This window comes from Manis javanica, chromosome 8 (assembly GCF_040802235.1).
Source record: "Manis javanica isolate MJ-LG chromosome 8, MJ_LKY, whole genome shotgun sequence".
NCBI lineage: Eukaryota > Metazoa > Chordata > Mammalia > Pholidota > Manidae > Manis > Manis javanica.
The window spans coordinates 59,661,296-59,684,519 of NC_133163.1; the positions used below are offsets into that span (position 1 = coordinate 59,661,296).

At 38.1% G+C, this 23,224-nt stretch overlaps 1 protein-coding gene across 1 annotated transcript; it reads left to right on the forward strand.

The window, feature by feature from the left end:
• On the forward strand, window positions 1-19,935 carry TRAPPC6B (trafficking protein particle complex subunit 6B). Its single transcript, XM_017654336.3, has 6 exons — window positions 1-388; window positions 4,475-4,542; window positions 5,289-5,406; window positions 15,152-15,235; window positions 18,582-18,675; window positions 19,406-19,935. Exons 1-6 carry the CDS (start codon window positions 308-310, stop codon window positions 19,435-19,437), a joined length of 477 nt encoding a protein of 158 aa, XP_017509825.1. The 5' UTR covers window positions 1-307; the 3' UTR covers window positions 19,438-19,935.
• Window positions 19,936-23,224: the final 3,289 nt, after the last annotated feature.

Genomic DNA, 23,224 nt, shown 5'->3' on the forward strand with positions numbered 1-23,224 from the left:
TTTTTTCCCCCCTTGCCTTGGAGCGGGACCGGGCCTCTGCCGGCTGGGCTTGGTTCCCATTGCTGTCAGACTCTTCACCCGGGAGCGTGGTGAGCCTGTGGCCCTGGGCTGTGCTCTCCCGGCTTCAGTGCTCACTCTGGTACCAGCCTTCAGAGGACGGAGTGAATTCCTCGGCCTCCTAGCGACGAGGGACGGGTGCGAACTGAGGGAGCGGCGGCGCAGTTCGCATAGCTCAGGCGCTAGCTGGAACCCCGGAGCCCGGCCCAAACGGGAGCTGAAGCCCGGAGCTTGGAAGAATAAGCGGGAAATGGCGGACGAGGCGCTGTTTTTGCTTCTCCATAACGAGATGGTGTCTGGGGTGTACAAGTCCGCGGAGCAGGGGGAGGTGGTGAGTGCTGCCACACGCCCTTCAGGTCCTTTTGCGGTGACACTCCTTTTTTCCCCTCAGTTCTTTTCTTAAATCCCTGTCGCATCACCACTGAACACCTCCGAGCGTAGACAAACGTAGACAAACCAGCGGTCCTCTTCCAGGTATCCTCAGCCCTAGGATTTAGCGGCTGTCTTTAATCTTTAATCCTCATCTCTTTCGCAGTTTGTACTACCTGATACATTTTATCCATTCTCGTATCTGTCCTGCAGGCCACAGCTTTTACTTTCAACGTTCTCCCTACCGTGATCTACGGCAGGGTAAACTGCACAGCTGGTTTTGGCGCCCCTACTTAATTAAGCTAGCACTTCTGAGCAGTCCACTCGATAGACCTGTCCCACCCTTAAGAGAATCCTGACCCTCCCTCCAGATCCCTAACCAATATCAACTCCCACACGACTCGAAGACAGAAGGCCTATGAGATCTGAGGTCCAAGTAGAGGAAAGTTTGCAGGCGTTACTGTAAATAGGAAACACAAGTTTAATTAAAAAAATACTTGTTTGATGCCCATTATATGTCAGAGGTAGTTCTAGGAGCAGGGATAGAGTAATGAATGAAACAATGACCCCATATTCGTGGACGTCACTCCTAATATGTGGAAGTCCTCATTCACTCATTGATTTATTTGGAAAATATTGTTTGTTGTGGGCCTGACAATGGGTTAGATGAATTAGATAGAACCCCTGTCTCACAGTTGTTATGAAATAGGGGTTCAGTAAATATTATAGTGGGTGGTAATTAGAGTCATGGAGTTGTAATGGATTTTATAAATGAGATACTCCAAAGTCATGCTCAGGTCAGTAGCCCTTTCTATAATGCTGTTGACGAAGAGGGGTGGAAAGTGGGGGTAGGAAGATCACCCTAGGCATAGTAAAGGTATAGAGATATGAAGAAAGAGTGTTGTGGTGTATTTAAAATGCTTAAGCATTTCACTGTGACTAGATTGAATGCGTGGAGGGTGAGAAGGGTTGAGAACTGAAGCTAGAAGAACCTTGTCTGACCAAAGAATTCGGACCTTCTCAGTGGAGGACTTGTAAGGAAAGGAATGATATGGCCCATTTGCTTTTTGAAATAGAATCCAGTGTTTAGATGAGAGAGGGTAGATTCTTGTAGTTAGACGATCCATTCCTTCAGTCTAGGTAGGCGATAATGAAGATCTGATTTAAGACAGGGATAGAAGAAGATAGGTAGAATTTCTGGGACATGTTTAGGTATAGGAGTGATTGTTAAAAATTATCCCCGAGTTTTTAGCTTGAGCAGCTTAGTTGGATGGAGAAGGAATAAAGGAGAAGAAAGAGGTGAAGATAATGAATTATTTTGGACAGACTGAATTTTTTGAGGTTTCTGTAGGACAGACACCCAAAAAAAGGTACTGCTGGTTTGTAAACTACAAAAAGAATAGTGTCTTAGGCTGTTTGGGCTGCTATAATAAAATACCATAGACTGGGTGGCTTATAAACAACAGAACTTTATTTCTCACAGTTCTGAAGACTAGGATGTCCAAGACCAAGATGCCAGCATATTTGGTGACTGGTGGAGGCCTGCTTTTGGCTCATACATAGATGCCTTTTGGCTGTGTGCTCACGTGGAAGGGGCTAGCTATTTTTCAGGTCTCTTTTATAAGGGCACTAAATCCTATTCTTGAGCGCCCCATCTTAATGACAGAATCATCTGCCAAGGGTCCTACCTTCTAATACCATCACATTATAGGGTAGGATTTCAACATATGAATTTGGAGGGAAGACATTCAGTCTTTGGCAGAGGGGCATAATGCATTTGGAGATCTCATTAGGAAAATATCGGATTATTGAAAATGAAGCAAGTTCTGTTCTTATTCAGACTCACTATAATAAGTATTTTTTCCAAGGACCAAACTTTATCGCCAACAATCAATGATTTTTTATGTTTAACATCTGTGCTAAATGCTGAGTAGTAGACATTTGCTGTTTGTGCAAAGGTAGTCTCCCTTTTCCCCAAAGAATAATTAGCAATGTACTCCTTTTACTCTTTTATTATAAAATCCTTGCTCTTCACCCACCATTCTCTTCATTCTCTCTCATTCATTTCTTTCCCTCTTCCAACTCTGGCCCAGGAAAATCTTTTTTTTTTTAATTCCTCTCTTTTTTCCAATGGATTAACTAAAATAAAACAGCTATTCTAATCATGACTGATAATTTTAAGAGATGTGTTAGTCGTATAAGAAAGGAACTCCAAAAGAAAAAAATAACTTTCTTTTCCTATTGCAATTTATTTATGATGGGAAAAAGTTGAAAGTGCACATAAGCAAAATGGATTTTTAAAAAGTTATGTGGCAGTCTTAAGGATTAGAATCCATGTTGGAACCTAGATGTATAAGGATTCATTACATTAGTGTCTCTATTTCAAATTTTTTGTAATAAAAATATGTAAAAGAAGGCACATAATGTCACCTAGAAATGGTTTTAATATATCTTTTCAGACATAAAGCTGTAAGTTTTGAAGTGAAATAGAGGAAAGAACCACTGTCACCCTCCAAATTGGATTGTCAAACTATGAAGAGGAATTAAAATCTCTGAAAACTGAACAATTAGGCATTTACCAATTTATAAAAAATATAAATTTTTTTAAAGGCTAATGGATAAAATATTCTCGTTTAATTTTTCTAAAAATCTGGTATCTACTAGTGAGCAGTCACGGATGCCAAAGTAAATGAACAAGATAATGACTATCATTTTAAATATTCCTAGTTTGAGGGGCCTATGGGGCCTCCAGATGGCTATTTTCAGTAAAATCCATACTGAAAATAAAGTGAGAAGTCACAGCCCCACTAGTGAAGTACATGGTTCCTTAGAAGAAAGTTCAGTAAATAATGAGGCTTGTGATGTACTTACTGGGAGACATACGGGCTTCAAAATATGTAACAATCACTGCCCTCTCGGAACTGTGTTCTAGCAGTGGGTGAGGATGGGGATACATGGGCAATATAAAATTAATAAAATGTATAGTGTATTAGAAGATGAAAGTTCTTTGGAGACAAATTAAACAGGGAAATGGGATCGGGCATTGGAATCACTTTTTAGAGGGCTTCTTAAAAAACAACTCCACACCTGCAGTTTCTGATTCAATAAATTGGGGGTGGGATTACAGAATTTGCAGTTTTTACAGGTTCCCATGAGATGCTGATGTTGCTGGTCTTGGGACACACTTTTGAGAATTACTAGGACAGGGAGTTTCTGAAGAACAATGATGTTGTGGTTTTAAAGAAGATCGTTAAAATTGGCCTCACTGAGGTGGTGACATGTGAGTGGAGACTTGAAGTAAGGAAATTGGTCATGTGACTATCGGAAGGAAGAGCTGCCCTTGCTAGAGCCCTGAGTTTGGAGCATGGCTGTATGTTTAAGGACAGCAAGGAGACCAGTGTAGCTAGAGACAAATGAGTGAAAAGTAGAAGGTTGAGGTCAGAGAGGTACAGCAGTCTGGATTGTATAAGGCTTTGTAGGTCATCTAGAGGATCTGGGCAGTCTGAAAAGTGTTACAATAAGGGGTGATACTTAAAGCCTTAAGACTAGGTGAGACTGTCAAAGGAATTGCAAAGTAATTGCGTGATTCCAGGCATAGGATGGGGGGATCATGAACGAAGACTCACTGAGAACCGGAAAACTTGGATGACTCTAAGAGATTTTGAAGCAGGGAACCATAAAACTCAATGACAGCACAAAGGGAATGGCTGATGGAAAACAGTCAAAGGTGATACCTTTAACCTCACTTTTATAATTGAAGAGATGAAAATAGTTGAAAATAGAAAAAAGTGTTGAGGGGGGTAGCTGTAGTTAGGAAGAGGCTTTGGTGCTTCTGAAAAGTATTAATAAGTAGCAGTTCCTGTTTATCTTACTGCCTTATGAAAATGATTAGTGCTAAGAAAATTCAAGTATCACTTGTAATTCAGTGTTTCAGTGGAAAAAGTGTAAATATTTACATTAAAATTTTTAGCCAACATCTTAAAACAATTTTTGAATATTAACATTCTGGCATTCTAAAAGTACTCAAAACTATTATTTTTTAAAATAGGAAAATGGACGCTGTATTACTAAACTGGAAAACATGGGGTTTCGAGTGGGACAAGGATTGATAGAAAGGTGAGCAGTATGGATTTGAAAATTTTCTTCCAGGTAGGTTATGAACAAAGATGATCCATTTCAAAAGATTACCTAAAATTTGAGATAACTTTAATTTTAATTCCCATATTTTATTTATTCTGTGTTCTTTAATATCACAAGTTGAACTATCTTATTAGGTCTGATGCTATTTTAACTTTTTTATCCAACTTTATGACTTGGTATTTGAAGAAAATAGATATTTTACATTTTAGACTTTTTTCTGAAAACTTTGGTATACTGAAACAACTAAAATCTTGTTGCATTTCCTACTTAAGGTTTAGTAGGTTCTTAAACTTAAGCGGAATTTTGTTTAAATGCATAAGGATAGGAATGCCTTAGAGTCTATGTTTATAAATTCAGTAATCTTTCAATTTATAGGTCAATTCTTTTTAGTGTTTATCTCTCACTCTCTGAATAGTGAACTCCTATTGTATTTTCTTTAACAATACCAGGATCATGTTCAGCCTGTTTTTTTTTTATGCTAGAATGAATTGTACCTAAAATTGTGGCTTACTGGTAAACTAATATACTGTTAGGCTAATTTTAACACCGTAATTATTTGAGAATGTGAATCCATTGATATGGGATCTCCTCTGCTTGGCGCTTTTGAGTTTATGACTGTCAAATGTTCAGTACTATTCTGGCTTTTGAAATTAGTGAATAATTTGCCTCTCCTGCTTTTTTTGGAGGAAAAATACTGTATTACATCTAGTCAATCTTTTTAGGTTTACAAAAGATACTGCAAGGTTCAAGGATGAGTTAGATATCATGAAATTCATTTGTAAAGATTTTTGGACTACAGTATTTAAGAAACAAATCGACAATCTACGGACAAATCATCAGGTACTTAGATAAATTAAGGCCTATTTTTTAAAGTCCTTTAACTTAATGTCCTGTTTTAGTGATTTACTTATTATATAAAATTTAAGATAATTTCTAGTTAATTTTAGAATGTTTTTATTATATGTTATTCATAATAAATTACTTTTTCTCTCTACTGGGGTATACTGAATATAGACAAAAGGACAATTATCAGTAATGATAGCTATTTCTTTTCTCCAATTAAATAAGTTATTTTAAGTTAAAAAGCAAATGTCAGAGAATAAAGGTTTTAGCATTTGGTTCCTTAGTTATTAGTGGTGTCTTTAAAGTCTAATTTATAGAGAATAAATATGCTCTTAAATACTCAACTATCTCTTGCATTGTTTGGTTGCTGTCATATTTTCTATTCTTTTTTTTTTTTTTTTTTTTTTTTTTGAGAGGGCATCTCTCATATTTATTGATCAAATGGTTGTTAACAACAATAAAATTCAGTATAGGGGGGTCAATGCTCAATGTACAATCATTAATCCATCTCAAGCCTAATTCTCGTCAGTCTCCAATCTTCTGAAGCATAACAAACAAGTTCTTACATGGTGAACGAATTCTTACATAGTGAATAAGTTCTTACATGGTGAACAGTACAAGGGCATTCATCACAGAAACTTTCGGTTTTGATCATGCATTATGACCTATAAACAATCAGGTCAAATATGAATATTCATTTGATTTTTGTACTTGATTTATATGTTGATCCCACAGTTCTCCTATTATTATTATTATTTTTATTTTTAATAAGATGCTGAAGTGGTAGGTAGATGCAAGATAAAGGTAGAAAACATAGTTTAGTGCTGTAAGAAGGCAAATGTAGATGATCAGATGATCAGGTGTGTGCCTATGGACTAAGTATTAATCCAGGCTAGACAAGGGCAGCAAGACATCCACGGATGCAGAAGATTTCTCTCAAAGCAGGGGGGGTGAGGTTCTGAGCCTCACCTCTGTTGATCCCCAAATTCTCACCTGATGGCCCCCCTGCGACTGTGCCTGTCTTAGGTTGTTCCTCCCTTGAGGAATCTTACCCGTCTCTGGCTAACCAGTCATCTTCCGGGGCCATACAGGGAAATGTAAAGTTGGTAAGTGAGAGAGAAGCCATATTGTTTGCAAAGGTTAGCTTTTTACTTCTTTGCAGATTTATGCCCTGTGGCTTCTATGCCCAGCACTTGTCTCGAGGTATCTTTACCACCTGGAGGAATTATGATACTCGGTAAATTCTATATGAGGCACGAATTCTATTTAAGGTTTGTAATTAGGAAGGAAGAAGAAAAGCTATAGATGTAGCATATGAAGGAAACTTGGGAGGATTGATTATTTCTTTGACATATCTTCTTGTATAGTACCTTAAGTATGTATAGGTTTTAAACTACTAACTAATTTGCACACACATATTAACATAATAGGAATATGGTGACATAAACAAAGCAAATCTATAATTACCAGCCATCTCCAGTGAAGCCAAGAAAACCATTTAGGCACCCTAGGCATTTGTGAAAATTTATCTATGATATGATGGATATTTTCCAACTGTACTTGAACCATCAGACAAATTAAAGCAGCCCATTTCTGGGATCTGTTCACATCCCATATGTTCTTTTAACCATAGATAGTCTATAGTCATGAGATTTTGGGGTGCTACAACTTGCACCCCTCCCAACTCCTGGTTGAGTTCCAACAGTACAGATCCAGTCAAATTCGTTGTCTCACTGTATGCACATGCCAGCCTAGACATCTCCCTCCTCCTTCTTATGGCAAGTCCAGGAGACTGTGGGCTGGATGCAGCCACAACCGCAGCATCGTCCGGATCCCTGTGGAGGCTTTTTGATGATCATCCCCCGGCACGAGTCCTCCAGAGAGTGCTGATGCCGGAAGCTCCTCCTCATATCGTATCTTAGTTCATTTTCTGGGTATCCAAGCTAGGCCTTGATCTTCTGCATAGAAACAAACAGACCCTTTGCCCACACTTTGACATGCCCTCTATACCACTGTGCAGAACTCATTGGAGGTCAGCACACAGTAACTGCTTTTTTTTTTTTTTTTTTTTTTTTTTTTAAATTAAGAGAAAGGAATATTATCAGAAAAGAGCACCTCCATAGCTGATCATCTGACACCCTTTAAGTGATCAACATTAAGGATATTTAAAGCATGCGTTGATCTTTGATTTACCAATAGTTTTATCCTGTTAAGGAGTAATCCCCCTTTTCTTTCTTTCTTTCTTTTTTTTTTTTTTTTTTAATTTTTAATCTACACTTACCTGAAGAATACTATGTTTACTATGCTCTCCGCTATATCAGGTCCCCCCCTAACAACCACATTACGGTTACTGTCCATCAGCTTAGCAAAATGTGGTAGAGTCACTACTTGTCCTCTCTGTGTTGTGCAGCCCACCCTCCCCTTTCTCCCTCCCCCCCATGCATGCTAATCTTAATACCCCCCTTCTTCTTCCCCCCCCTTATCCCTCCCTGCCCACCCATCCTCCCCAGTTCCTTTCCCTTTGGTACCTGTTAGTCCATTTTTGGGTTCTGTAATTCTGCTGCTGTTTTGTTCCTTCAGTTTTTCCTTTGTTCCTATACTCCTCAGATGAGTGAAATCATTTGGTATTTCTCTTTCTCCGCTTGGCTTATTTCACTGAGCATAATACTCTCCAGCTCCATCCATGTTGCTGCAAATGGTTGGATTTTTCCACTTCTTATGGCTGAGTAGTATTCCATTGTGTATATGTACCACATCTTCTTTATCCATTCATCTACAGATGGACATTTAGGTTGCTTCCAATTCTTGGCTATTGTAAATAGTGCTGCAATAAACATAGGAGTGCATCTGTCTTTCTCAAACTTGATTGCTGCGTTCTTAGGGTAAATTCCTAGGAGTGGAATTCCTGGGTCAAATGGTAGGTCTGTTTTGAGCATTTTGATGCACCTCCATACTGCTTTCCACAATGGTTGAACTAATTTACATTCCCACCAGCAGTGTAGGAGGGTTCCCCTTTCTCCACAGCCTCGCCAACATTTGTTGTTGTTTGTCTTTTGGATGGCAGCTATCCTTACTGGTGTGAGGTGATACCTCATTGTAGTTTTAATTTGCATTTCTCTGATAATTAGCGATGTGGAGCATCTTTTCATGTGTCTCTTGGCCATCTGTATTTCTTTTTTGGAGAACTGTCTGTTCAGTTCCTCTGCCCATTTTTTAATTGGGTTATTTGTTTTTTGTTTGTTGAGGCATGTGAGCTCTTTATATATTCTGGACGTCAAGCCTTTATCAGATCTGTCATTTTCAAATATATTCTCCCATACTGTAGGGTTCCTTTTTGTTCTATTGATGGTGTCTTTCGCTGTACAGAAGCTTTTCAGCTTAATGTAGTCCCACTTGCTCATTTTTGCTGTTGTTTTCCTTGCCCGGGGAGATATGTTCAAGAAGAGATCACTCATGTTTATGTCTAAGAGGTTTTTGCCTATGTTTTTTTCCAAGAGTTTAATGGTTTCATGACTTACATTCAGGTCTTTGATCCATTTTGAGTTTACCTTTGTATATGGGGTTAGACAATGGTCCAGTTTCATTCTCCTACATGTAGCTGTCCAGTTTTGCCAGCACCATCTGTTGAAGAGACTGTCATTTTGCCATTGTATGTCCATGGCTCCTTTATCAAATATTAATTGACCATATATGTTTGGGTTAATTTCTGGGGTCTCTAATCTGTTCCACTGGTCTGTGGCTCTGTTCTTGTGCCAGTACCAAATTGTCTTGATTACTATGGCTTTGTAGTAGAGCTTGAAGTTGGGGAGTGAGATCCCCCCTACTTTATTCTTCTTTTTCAGGATTGCTTTGGCTATTCGGGGTCTTTGGTGTTTCCATATGAATTTTTGAATTATTTGTTCTAATTCATTGAAGAATGTTGCTGGTAATTTGAGAGGGATTGCATCAAATTTGTATATTGCTTTCGGCAGGATGGCCATTTTGACGATATTAATTCTTCCTAGCCATGAGCATGGGATGAGTTTCCATTTATTAGTGTCCCCTTTAATTTCTCTTAAGAGTGACTTGTAGTTTTCAGAGTATAAGTCTTTCACTTCTTTGGTTAGGTTTATTCCTAGGTATTTTATTCTTTTTGATGCAATGGTGAATGGAATTGTTTTCCTGATTTCTCTTTCTATTGATTCGTTGTTAGTGTATAGGAAAGCTACAGATTTCTGTGTGTTGATTTTGTATCCTGCAACTTTGCTGTATTCCGATATCAGTTCTAGTAGTTTTGGAGTGGAGTCTTTAGGGTTTTTTATGTACAGTATCATATCATCTGCAAATAGTGACAGTTTAACTTCTTCTTTACCAATCTGGATTCCTTGTATTTCTTTGTTTTGTCTGATTGCCATGGCTAAAACCTCCAGTACTATGTTAAATAACAGTGGGGAGAGTGGGCATCCCTGTCTGGTTCCCGATCTCAGTGGAAATGCTTTCAGCTTCTCGCTGTTCAGTATAATGCTGGCTGTGGGTTTATCATATATGGCCTTTATTATGTTGAGGTACTTGCCCTCTATTCCCATTTTGCTGAGAGTTTTTATCATGAATGGATGTTGAATTTTGTCAAATGCTTTTTCAGCATCTATGGAGATGATCATGTGGTTTTTGTCTTTCTTTTTGTTGATGTGGTGGATGATGTTGATGGATTTTCGAATGTTGTACCATCCTTGCATCCCTGGGATGAACCCCACTTGGTCATGGTGTATGATCCTTTTGATATACTGTTGAATTCTGTTTGCTAATATTTTATTGAGTATTTTTGCATCTACATTCATCAGGGATATTGGTCTGTAATTTTCTTTTTTGGTGGGGTCTTTTCCTGGTTTTGGTATTAGGGTGATGTTGGCTTCATAGAATGAGTTTGGGAGTATTCCCTCTTCTTCTATTTTGTGGAACACTTTAAGGAGAATGGGTATTATGTCTTCTCTGTGTGTCTGATAAAATTCCGAGGTAAATCCATCCGGCCCCGGGGTTTTGTTCTTGGGTAGTTTTTTGATTACTGTTTCAATTTCTTTGCTTGTAATTGGTTTGTTTAACTTTTGTGTTTCTTCCTTGGTCAGTCTTGGGAGGTTGTATTTTTCTAGGAAGTTGTCCATTTCTTCTAGGTTTTCCAGCTTGTTGGCATATAGGTTTTCATAGTAGTCTTTAATAATTCTTTGTATTTCTGTGGAGTCTGTCGTGATTTTTCCATTCTCATTTCTGATTATGTTGATTTGTGTTGACTCTCTTTTTCTCTTAATAAGTTGGGCTAGAGGCTTATCTATTTTGTTTATTTTCTCAAAGAACCAGCTCTTGGTTTCGTTGATTTTTGCTATTGTTTTATTCTTCTCAATTTTGTTTATTTCTTCTCTGATCTTTATTATGTCCCTCCTTCTGCTGACTTTAGGCCTCATTTGTTCTTCTTTTTCCAGTTTTAATAATTGTGATGTTAGACTATTCATTTGGGATTGTTCTTCCTTCTTCAAGTGTGCCTGGATTGCTATATACTTTCCTCTTAAGACTGCTTTCGCTGCATCCCACAGAAGTTGGGGCTTAGTGTTGTTGTTGTCATTTGTTTCTATATATTCCTTGATCTCTATTTTGATTTGTTCATTGATCCATTGATTATTTAGTAGCATGTTGTTAAGCCTCCATGTGTTTGTGAGCCTTTTTGTTTTCTTTGTAGAATTTATTTCTACTTTCATACCTTTGTGGTCTGAAAAATTGGTTGGTAGAATTTCAATATTGTGGAATTTACTGAGGCTCTTTTTGTGAGCTAGTATGTGGTCTATTCTGGAGAATGTTCCATGTGCACTTGAGAAGAATGTATATCCTGTTGCTTTTGGATGTAAAGTTCTATAGATGTCTATTAGGTCCATCTGTTCTAGTGTGTTGTTCAGTGCCTGTGTGTCTTTACTTATTTTCTGCCCGGTGGATCTATCCTTTGGGGTGAGTGGTGTGTTGAAGTCTCCTACAATGAATGCATTGCAGTCTATTTCCCTCTTTAGTTCTGTTAGTATTTGCTTCACATATGCTGGTGCTCCTGTATTGGGTGCATATATATTTAGAATGGTTATATCCTCTTGTTGGACTAAGCCCTTTATCATTATGTAGTGGCCTTCTTTATCTCTTGTTACTTTCTTTGTTTTGAAGTCTATTTTGTCTGATATTAGTACTGCAACCCCTGCTTTCTTCTCACTGTTGTTTGCCTGAAATATGTTTTTCCATCCCTTGACTTTTAGTCTATGCTTATCTTTGGGTTTAAGGTGAGTTTCTTGTAAGCAGCATATAGATGGGTCTTGCTTTTTTATCCATTCTATTACTCTATGTCTTTTGATTGGTGCATTAAGTCCATTTACATTTAGGGTGACTATTGAAAGATATGTACTTATTGCCATTGCAGGCTTTAGATTCGTGGTTACCAAAGGTTCAAGGTTAGCTTCTTTAGTATCTTACTGCCTAACTTAGCTCGCTTATTGAGCTGTTATATACACTGTCTGGAGAGTCTTTTCTTCTCTCCCTTCTTATTCCTCCTCCTCCATTCTTCATATGTTGTGTGTTTTGTTCTGTGCTCTTTTTAGGGGTGCTCCCATCTAGAGCAGTCCCTGTAGGATGCCCTGTAGAGGTGGTTTGTGGGAAGCAAATTCCCTCAGCTTTTGCTTGTCTGGGAATTGTTTGATCCCACCATCATATTTAAATGATAGTCGTGCTGGATACAGTATCCTTGGTTCAAGGCCCTTCTGTTTCATTGCATTAAGTATATCATGCCATTCTCTTCTGGCCTGTAGGGTTTCTGTTGAGAAGTCTGATGTTAGCCTGATTGGTTTTCCTTTATAGGTGACCTTTTTCTCTCTAGCTGCCTTTAAAACTCTTTCCTTGTCCTTGATCCTTGCCATTTTAATTATTATGTGTCTTGGTGTTGTCCTCCTTGGATCCTTTCTGTTGGGGGTTCTGTATAATTCCATGGTCTGTTCGATTATTTCCTCCCCCAGTTTGGGGAAGTTTTCAGCAATTATTTCTTCAAAGACACTTTCTATCCCTTTTCCTCTTTCTTCCTCTTCTGGTATCCCTATAATACGAATGTTTTTCCTTTTGTATTGGTCACATATTTCTCTTAGTGTTGTTTCATTCCTGGAGATCCTTTTATCTCTCTCTATGTCAGCTTCTATACGTTCCTGTTCTCTGGCTTCTATTACTTCAATGGCCTCTTGCATCTTATCCATTCTGCTTATAAATCCTTCCAGGGATTGTTTCACTTCTGTGATCTCTTTCCTGACATCTGTGATCTCCTTCCGGACTTCATCCCACTGCTCTTGCATTTTTCTCTGCATCTCATCCCACTGCTCTTGCATTTTTCTCTGCATCTCATCCCATTGCTCTTGCATTTTTTTCTGCATCTCTGTCAGCATGTTCATGATTTTTATTTTGAATTCTTTTTCAGGAGGACTAGTTAGGTCTGTCTCCTTCTCAGGTGTTGTCTCTGTGATCTTTGTCTGCCTGTAGTTTTGCCTTTTCATGGTGATAGAGATAGTTTGCAGAGCTGGTACAAGTGACCGCTGGAAGAGCTTCCCTTCTTGTTGGTTTGTAGCCTTTTCCTGGGAGAATAGCGACCTCTAGTGGCTTGTGCTGGGCAGCTGTGCGCAGACAGGGCTTCTGCTTCCTGCCCAGTTGCTTTGGGGTTTATCTCCGCTGTTGCTGTGGGCTTGGCCTGGCTGGGGCTGTTCCTCCAAAATGGTGGAGCCCCGTTGGAGGGGGAGCAGCCAGGAGACTATTTATCTCCGTAAGGGGCCTCTGTGCTCCCTGCTGCCCAGGGGGTTAGAGTGCCCAGAGATCCCCAGATTCCCTGCTTCTGGTCTAAGTGACCTGTCCTGCCCCTTTAAGATTTCCAAAAAGCACTCTCCAAACCAAAACAACAGCAGCCACAATGAGAGAGGGAACAGAAAGAAAGAGAAAAAAAAAAGGAAAAAAAAGGAAAAAACAAGCGATTTTTTTTTTTTTTTTTCTCCTCAGGTGCCGGTCCCAGGCACCCGCTCACTGGTCCTGCTGCCCTGTCTCCCTAGCACCAGGGTCCCTGTCCTTTCAAGGCTTCCAAAAAGCACCCACCCACCGGTCCCGCAGGGAAGGAACGCTGAATATTCTTTGTCCTCAGGCACTGGTCCCAGGCACCCGCTCACCAGTCCCGCCGCCCTGCCTCCCTAGCACCGGGGTCCCTGTCCCTTCAAGGCTTCCAAAAAGCACTCGGCAAAAAGAGAGAAAAAAAAGGGGAAAAACGCGCGATTTCTTCCGTCCTCAGGTGCTGGTCTCAGGCACCCACCCACCGGTCCCACAGGGAAAAATGCGGGATATTCTTTGTCCTCAGGTGCCGGTCCCAGGCACCCGCTCACTAGTCCCGCCGCCCTGCCTCCCTAGCACCGGGGTCCCTGTCCCTTTTAGGCTTCCAAAAAGCACTCGCAGAAAAGAGAAAAAAAAAAAGGGGAAAAACGCGCGATTTCCTCTGTCCTCAAGTGCCGGTCTCAGGCACCCGCCCACCGGTCCCGCAGGGAAAAATGGGGGATATTCTTTGTCCTCAGGCGCCGGTCCCAGCCACCCGCTCACCAGTCCCGCCACCGTGCCTCCCTAGCACTGGGGTCCCCGTCCCTTCAAGGCCTCCAAAAAGCGCTCGCCAAAAAGAGAGAAAAAAAAAAGGGGAAAAACGCGCGACCTCCTCCGTCCTCAGGCACCGGTCTCAGGCACCCGCCCCCAGGTCTCGCAGGGAGAAACGCGGGATATTCTTTGTCCTCCGGCGCCGTTCCCAGGCACCTCCTCACTGGTCCCGCCACCCTGCCTCCCCAGCAACGGGGGCCCGTCCCTCTAAGGCTTCCAAAAAGCGCTCGCCAAAAAAAAATAAAAAAAAAACCGCTCCAGTTTCTCTCCACCCGCCGGGAGCCGGGGGGAGGGGCGCTCGGGTCCCGCCGGGCTGGGGCTTGTATCTTACCCCCTTCACAAGGCGCTGGATTCTTGCAGGTGTGGATGTGGTCTGGATGTTGTCCTGTGTCCTGTGGTCTCTATTTTAGGAAGATTTTTCTTTGTTATATTTTCATAGCTCTATGTGTTTTTGGGAGGAGATTTCCACTGCTCTACTCACGCCGCCATCTTGGCTCCCCATATTTTCTATTCTTAAAATATTTTGTTAATATAAAAATTAGCAGATTATATGGAAAATTATGCTTTTAAATATTTTATAAAAATCAAGGATATATTTAGAGTGATCTGGATTTTGATTAAATAGGAAGAATGAAAATAGTGTATCTAGTAGCTACCAAGAGAATTCATTTCTTCATATAACAGTATCAGCCTTAGCTTGGAAGTACATGAAATGCTAGTGAAAAGAGTAACTCTGACTATTGGTTTTCTAGATATGAGTTAATAATATAAGTAATTGCTGATTTCACTTGGACATGTATTTCTGATTCCTTTGCACTCGACTGTGAGTTCTTTAAAGATAGGAACTATGTCTTATCTATCTTTGTATCTTCAGTATCTAAAATTCAATAGTATTTGTGTTACAAAATGCTAAACAACTCTTCAGCTTAAACACTGCAAAACTCCTTCATTTAAAGAAAATTTGGCTAAGAGAGTTTTAATAGCTGTTGCAAAACTCTTGAAGTGTTTTGAAGGGAAAAGTTAATTTTTAATGATTATAGACTACATTGACTCGATGCTTTTTCTGTTTTTGGAACAGGGCATCTATGTACTTCAGGACAACAAATTTCGTCTGCTTACTCAGATGTCTGCAGGAAAACAGTATTTAGAACATGCATCTAAGGTATTTAATAGAATAGAAGATTGGGGTTCTCTTATGAGAAACGTAGAACCATTAGGAAAATTACAATGCCAATCACAACAGACTTTTGAATTTAAAATAGGTTTTAAAGTTGTTCTTTTTTGTATAAACACTTTCCTATGAAATAAGAGACAGATGTTCATCATATTAAAATAACTTACATTAACATGTAGCTAAGTCAGCTTATGATGACTAATTGAAGAAACTGTAAATAAATATCACTGAAATGTAGATTAATTGTAGATTCTTAAATACAGCATAGATACATACCAGACATCCTTACTGGTATGAGGTGTTATCTCATTGTGGTTTTAATTTGCATTTCCCTAATGATTAGTGATGATGAGCATCTTTTCATGTGTCTGTTGGCAATCTGAATTTCTTCTTTGGAGAACTGTCTCTTCATATCCTCTGCCCATTTGTTTATCGGGTTATTTGCTTTTTGGGTGTTGAGGTGTGTAAGTTCTTTATATATTTTGGATGTTAACCCCTTGTTGGACATGTAATTTACAAGTCAAGCTGCTTATAAAACTGGCATTAGTTGTGCAAAATTATTTATCTCAGTCTATATTTACAATCTCTTAGAAAAATAAATTTTTAATATGTTTCTAAGAATACGTATTTTGTGTTAAGTATATCTGTGTTTCTGGGTTTTGTATAGTTTAGTTTTTCAATTCCAGGAATCATTTAATAAGTAGATATGATGATGTGTTAAAGAAAGCTGACAAGTTTTAATGTAAGGGTTCTTTTTTTTAAAATTTTTTATTAAGGTATTATTGATATACACTCTTATGAAGGTTTCACATGAGAAAACAATGTTGTTACTACATTTACCCATATTATCATCTCCCCACCCATACCCCAATGCAGTCACTGTCCATCAGTGTAGTAAGATGCTACAGATTCACTATTTGCCTTCTCTGTGCTACACTGTTTTCCCCGTGATCCCCCACACCATGTGTACTAAACATTATACCCCTCAATCCCTTTCTCCCTTCTTCTCAACCGGCTCTCCCAAACTCCTCCCTTTTGGTAACCGCTAGTCCCTTCTTGGGGTCTCTGAGTTTGCTGCTATTTTGTTCCTTCAATTTGCTTCGTTGTTATACTCCACAAATGGGGGAAATCATTTGGCACTTGTCTTTCTCTGCCTGGGTAAATTCCAAGGAGTGGGTTCCTGGGTCAAATGGCATTTCTGTTTTTATTTTTTTGAGGAACCTCCATATTGCTTTCCACAATGGTTGAACTAGCTTACATTCCCACCAGCAGTGTAGGATTCCCCTTTCTCCACATCCTCGCCAGCATTTGTTGTTCTTAGTCTTTCAATGCTGGACATCCTTACTGGTATGAGGTGTTATCTCATTGTGGTTTTAATTTGCATTTCCCTAATGATTAGTGATGATGAGCATCTTTTCATGTGTCTGTTGGCAATCTGAATTTCTTCTTTGGAGAACTGTCTCTTCATATCCTCTGCCCATTTGTTTATCGGGTTATTTGCTTTTTGGGTGTTGAGGTGTGTAAGTTCTTTATATATTTTGGATGTTAACCCCTTGTTGGACATGTAATTTACAAATATATTCTCCCATACTGTAGGATGCCTTTTTGTTCTGTTGATAGTGTCCTTTGCCATACAGAAACTTTTTAGTTTGATGTAGTCCCATGAGTTCATTTTTGCTTTTGTTTCCCTTGCTCGAGGAAATGCATTCAGGAAGTTGTTGCTCTTGCTTATATTCAGGAGATTTTTGCCTATGTTTTCTTCTAAGAGTTTTATGGTTTCATGACTTACATTCAGGTCTTTGATCCATTTTGAGTTTACTTTTGTGTGTAGGGTTAAACAATAATCCAGTTTCATTCTCTTGCATGTAGCTGTCCAGTTTTGCCAACACCAGCTGTTGAAGAGGCTGTCATTTCCCCATTGTATATCCATGGCTCCTTTATCATATATTAATTGACCATATATGTATGGGTTTTTATCAGGGCTCTCTAGTCTCTTCCATTGGTGTATGGGTCTATTCTTGGGCCAGTACCAAATTGTCTTGATTACTGTGGCTTTGTAGTAGAGCTTGAAGTTGGGGAGCATAATTCCCCCCAGCTTTATTCTTCCTTCTCAGGATTGCTTTGGCTATTAGGGGTCTTTTGTGGTTCCATATGAATTTCAGAAAGATTTTCTCTAGTTCATTGAAGAATGTTGTTGGTATTTTGATAGGAATTGCATTGAATCTGTACATTACTTTAGGCAGGATGGCCATTTTGTAAGGGTTCTTTTGAAGTCATTAAAATATTCCGGGCAGTATAAATGGCGGTTTATCTGTAACAATTTGTCCAGACCTAAATTATCTAACACAAAGGTAGTATGGGTATAGTGGAAGGAGCATGGACTGAGGACCAAATAAATCTAGATTTTAAGCTAACTCCGTAACTTAAGGGTTTGTGACACTGGGTAAGTTATATAACCCCTCTGGATCTTAGTTTCTTATTAGTGAAATTGGTTATAATACCTCTAAAATACCTTTAATGTAGGTTATAATACCTAAAAAATACCTATAAAATTTCGTGACTCCAGAGAGTACTTACCAGGACCCATTTATGTATATGAGTTATAATAATACTCTATGTTATTCATAAATACAGTATTGTTGAATGTCATGCAATGCAGAAATGTTGATAATCAAAAATTCTTTGGATTGTCATTTTTTAGTTCCCATTCGTATCCTGGCTTTCTCTGCTGGAACACAGTCCCATTCCCTTTCCTTGTTTCCATGTGACAGGGTTTCTCTGTATTGGCACTATTTATATGTTGAACTAGATAATTCTTTCTTGTGGCCGGCTGTAAGTCTTGAACAAGTTAACATTCTTGGTTGTAGGAAGCAGAAGCCAACTCTGGATGAAATAATGTTAGTTAGCTTACAGAATTGATGGGAAGGCTGTAAAAACAGGCACGAACCCTTGGGAGTTGGAAGCAGCCAGAAGGACAGCCCAGATCACTCCACAGGGAGGTTCTAATTACAGTCCTGAAGGCAGCACTGACATTAGAGACAAGTCACCTTTGCTCCCTCTAGAACTAATTTTAACCTGTTTCCAGCTTGTTTTTGTCAGTCATTCTAGATTCAGAGTTCTGGACTAAACATCCAGTTGGCCAAGCTTAAGTCATTTGTGCATGTTTTAGTTGCCAAGGAGCTGGGCAGGCAATCTAACAATCAGAATTTTCAGTAATTTGAAAAATTCTTCCACAATCCTTGTTTAAAACCACAATGAATTAATGTCATAGTTGTCAATGGCTTTACCACCTTAGGAAATCCTTAATATTTTGTACATTTTTTGTTCCTTTCAGTATTTAGCATTTACATGTGGCTTAATCAGAGGTGGCTTATCAAACTTGGGGATAAAAAGTATTGTAACAGCTGAAGTGTCTTCAATGCCTGCCTGTAAGTTGAAGTCAAATTTCTTACAAATGTTTTTAGTGATTATTTTTCAGGTCTGGGGTGTTTGGGTTATTTCTTTTTCATTTTTGTTAACTTAAAGGAAATTTAAAACTCTAAACAATTTTATTTTACTTTCATCAACATTACCATTTAATGCAGTAATATGTAGCATATTTATATTCATATTCAGTGATTTTTAAATTCATAATGGATGATGATTTTTAAAATGTGCTAAAGAAATCCAAATATATAAGACAATTTAAATGATGATCTTAACTTTTAGAGGAAAATTTTCTGCAGTGTTCTTTTAAGGTACAAATTTCCCTAGAGCATTAAAAAATTTTTAAACAGTTTCCCATGTTATATTCTATAATCTAAATAAAGCCAAGTCGTTATATGCTGAACTCCTTTCTAGAGATCTTTTTACCAGAGCTACCAACCAAGAGTAAAATTGACTTGAGAATCACTGTATTTTCTTTCTATTCACAATGATAATTAGCAGAGAAATACCAAAAAGGTAAAAATCATAAAGAGAAACAAAGACACCTGTTCAGAAACCAGATAATCATCTCATAAAAATGAAATTGAATTTATTGAATATTGTGAATAGTGTGAAAAGTTGTTTGACAGTAAGTTGCTTGATTGAAACTACTTCCTAAATAGAAATTGATGTTTAAGTTTGTTTTCCTTGTGTATAAAATCAAAAAATTATTTCTCATGTTTTCTTTTTCAGGTAAATTTCAAGTGATGATACAGAAGCTGTAGAACATACTGAAATGAAAGTCTTCATCAGTGTAAAGAGATAAATTATTCATATATAAAGTATTTCAAGTAGCAATGATTTAATTACACTTTTGGACATTTGTTTTGATGTAAACTATTTGCTAACTTCTGTAATGAAAGATGCACTCTGAAGCAGGTGTACAGTTGTATTTTATCAATTTAACACAGACCAAGTTAAAGCAGGTAAAGAGACATTCTACCAGAATGCACACTTTAGTGAGACTATTGAGAATGAAAACCTGATTTCAAATAACTAAATACCAAGATATAGGATCCTTATTTTAAATATTATTTGCTCAGAGTGGTGTGTATTTAATTACAGATGGAGAAGCAAAACTCAGGGTTTCATAAATTAGCATAAAGAAAAGTATGCATCAGTCAGAATCATTTGTAAGAATGAACAAAGTTTGGGTTTGTTTTATGAATTTGTCTTATTTAAGAAAAGTAAACAGTATGATATTAAACTTAATTTTTATTTTATTGATTATAATTTATTTCTATTAATGCCTTTTATGCCTGTATAAGTTCATTACTTACATTGTGTGTTGTGTGTGCGATATATATATAGACACATAGATGTACACACATATACATCATATCTAAACTGCTTAAATTACTTAAAAACTTAATTTCATTTTAATAGAACTCAGTGCTTGAGAACTCCAGTAATGTACTACAAGTGAAATATAGATTAGTTGAAATGTGAATTCAGTGACTCTAGGGCCAAAGAATATTATTCCTATTTAAGAAGAACTTTTTATTCTTAGTCCTGTTACAGTCTTGACTATCAGCTTCTCTTCCCAAGTGTGGAAGTGCTGATGAAGGTTCTAACATCTTTATGTTTCTTCCTAGTTATTATTCCCCAAGGGCAGGAGGGTGGATAATTGGTTTAGTCACATCAACATTCATCAGACCATACCTTCTCTGGGGGTTGGGGATGAGTGCACATCTAGTATCTCTCTCACCTCCTCTCCTATCTGATGACCATAAAGGGACAAGCATGAAGATGAAAGCCATTGCAGTGAAGATAGCAGGATGCACAGGTAGAAAGCACCTGAAATGTGCTTCTGAATTAACCAGTTCTGGAACTGCTTTACCTTTGGACTTTTTGTTATGTGAGATGATAAATTCCTTTTATTGTTCAGTTCACTTTTGGTTGTGTATTTTATATTTTTGGCCAAAAAGAAGTCTCTTGTAACAGAGACAAGAGGAGAGTTAGATTATACAACATCAGTGTGGGAGAGTTGACTTTCTTTTTTAGGGGGTTGGGTGGGAAGGGGTAAAGGAAAACACTTAGAGGTTTACATGTAGAACAATAAAACTAAAGGACTAAAGAAAATAAAAGATTAGTTTGATAATCATAGTAGAGAAGGCCTTTTCAAAACACGTTAAAAATTACAAGGAAAATTTGAAAAATACACATATATCTTCAACAAATGGTATTGGGAAAACTGGATATGCACATGCAGAAGAATGAAATTGGGCCCCTATGCCATACATGGAAATCAACTCAAAGGGGATTAAAGACTTAGACTTAAGACCTGGAACTATAAAGCTCCTAGAAGAAAACAGAGGGGAAAAACTTTATAATGTTCACCTTAGCAATGATTTGAGTTTAACACCAAAAACACAGGCAACAAAAGTGAAAATAGATAAGTGGAACTCAGTGAACTGCACAGCAAAGGAAACAAAATCACTGGAGTGACAGCCTATGGACTGGGGAAAATATTTGCAAGCTATATATCTGATAAGGGGTTAATACTCAGAATATATACGGAACTCCTATAACTCAGTAGCAAGCAAAACAAAAAAAACAAATGTATAAGGAAGTTAGATACTTCTCCAAAGAAGATACACAAACAGCCAACAGGTATGAAAACACTCAATATCACTAATCATCAGGGAAATGAAAATCAAAACTGCAGTGAGATTCACCTTACACTTGTTACGATGGCCATTATAACAACCAAAAAAACCTCAGAAAATAAGTGTTGGCAAGGATGTGGAGAAATTGGAACCTTTTTGTATGTTAGTAGGAATGTTAAATGATAGAGCCACTATGGAAAATGGTAGAGTTTCCATAAAAAATTAAAACTAGAGCTACCATATAATCCTTCAATCCCACTTGTATTTATTCAAAAGAAGTGAAATCAGGATCTTGATAAAGTATTTATACTTCCTTATTTATTGCAACATTATTCACAATAGCCAAGAAGTGGGAACATAAATGAATGGATACAGATCAATGTACATTCACTGGAATATTACTCAGCCTTAAAAAAGAAAGTCCTGTCATATGTGACAGAATGAATAAACCTAAGAAGTTATGCCAAGTGAAATAAGCCAGTCACAGAACGGCAGACATCACATTATTTTATTTATATGAGATATCTAATCAAATTCATAAAAGAATAGTATGTTGTGATAGAATGTGTCCTTTGGGAAAGGACAATGAGTATAGAGTTTTGGTATGCAAGATGAAAAAGCTCGAGATGTATACAGCAGTTTGCATATAGGTAAAAGTACTGTACACTTAAAAATTTGTCAAAAGAATAGAGTACATGTTACATGTTTTTTACTTCACAAAAACTAATGACAAAAATTTAAAAACCACTTGCATGGGAAAAACATGGAAAATTTTGAAGGAAAAATACAGTGCTACTATAGAGATAAGTGAATATCTGCACTGTAAAAGAGCACTTATCAATTTAAAAAGTACATATTCTTTAACTCTGCCATTCTATTTCTACAAATTGAAGGTAGTCAAAGGTTACAAACTTGTAGTTAGAAGATGAATGAATTCTAGGGACGTGGCTTACAGCATGGTTAAGTGTGTTAACCATGCAACATTGTATATTTGAAAGTTGCTGAGACAGTAGGTCTTAAAAGTTCTCACCACACAAAAGAAATTGTGACTGAGGTGGTGAATGTGTTCATTAATCTTACTGTGGTAATCATTTTACAATATATATGTATTTCAAATCGTCACTTTGTATACCTTATTTTGTATATACCTACTTAAAAATGTTATGTGTCAATTATCTCTCAAGCTGGGGGAAAGAATAAAAATATGCACTTGTATGTATAAGGATTTTAACTATTTGGTTAAGTGTTCATTGATGGCATTGATTTATCTATGGTAATGGCATACAAGAAAATGCTGTGCGGCTGGTGAAAAGGATGAAATAGATTTACTTGCATTTACTTACATGGAATATTAATTAGTAAGAAAAAGTTACAGGATACTGCACATGTAATATATAACTATACATTCTGAATATAAATATACATGATTATGAGTTTATCAAAACAACTGGAGATCATGGGAAGATGGCGTGAGTAGTTCAGAGGAAATCTCCTCCCAATGTATTTATGAAAATACAATCAATACAACTACTAAAAGAGACACCAGTGGATGCAGTACTACAGCCAGGATACATCTACATCTGTGAGAACTCAACAGCACATGAAGGGGGTAAGATACAAGCTGCGGCGAGGCGGGGCCCAAATGCTCCCCCACCCCAGAACCCGGTGGGAAGAAAGGAGTCAGAATGGGGAGGGAGAGAAAGCACAGGACTGCTACACAACCAGCTCTAGAAATCTGCACCCGGAGCGCAGACACAAGGTGCATGGGGTGCTGGATATTAGAGAAATGGAAAAGCAAAACCTGTGAGCAGGTCCCCACAACCAGCGCCCCTGAGACAAAAGGAAAGTGAGTGCTTTCTGCAAGTCTTAAAGAGACAGTGACCCCATAGCTGGACGAAGTCGT

What these genes read in the sequence shown, in the direction of transcription:
- TRAPPC6B (XM_017654336.3), top strand. Translation starts at nt 308, where the DNA reads ATGGCGGACGAGGCGCTGTTTTTGCTTCTCCATAACGAGATGGTGTCT. An exon ending in GGACAAGGATTGATAGAAAG is followed by an intron (nt 4,543 to 5,288) that starts GTGAGCAGTATG and finishes CAATCTTTTTAG; the next exon opens with GTTTACAAAAGATACTGCAA. An exon ending in ATTTAGAACATGCATCTAAG is followed by an intron (nt 15,236 to 18,581) that starts GTATTTAATAGA and finishes TGTTCCTTTCAG; the next exon opens with TATTTAGCATTTACATGTGG.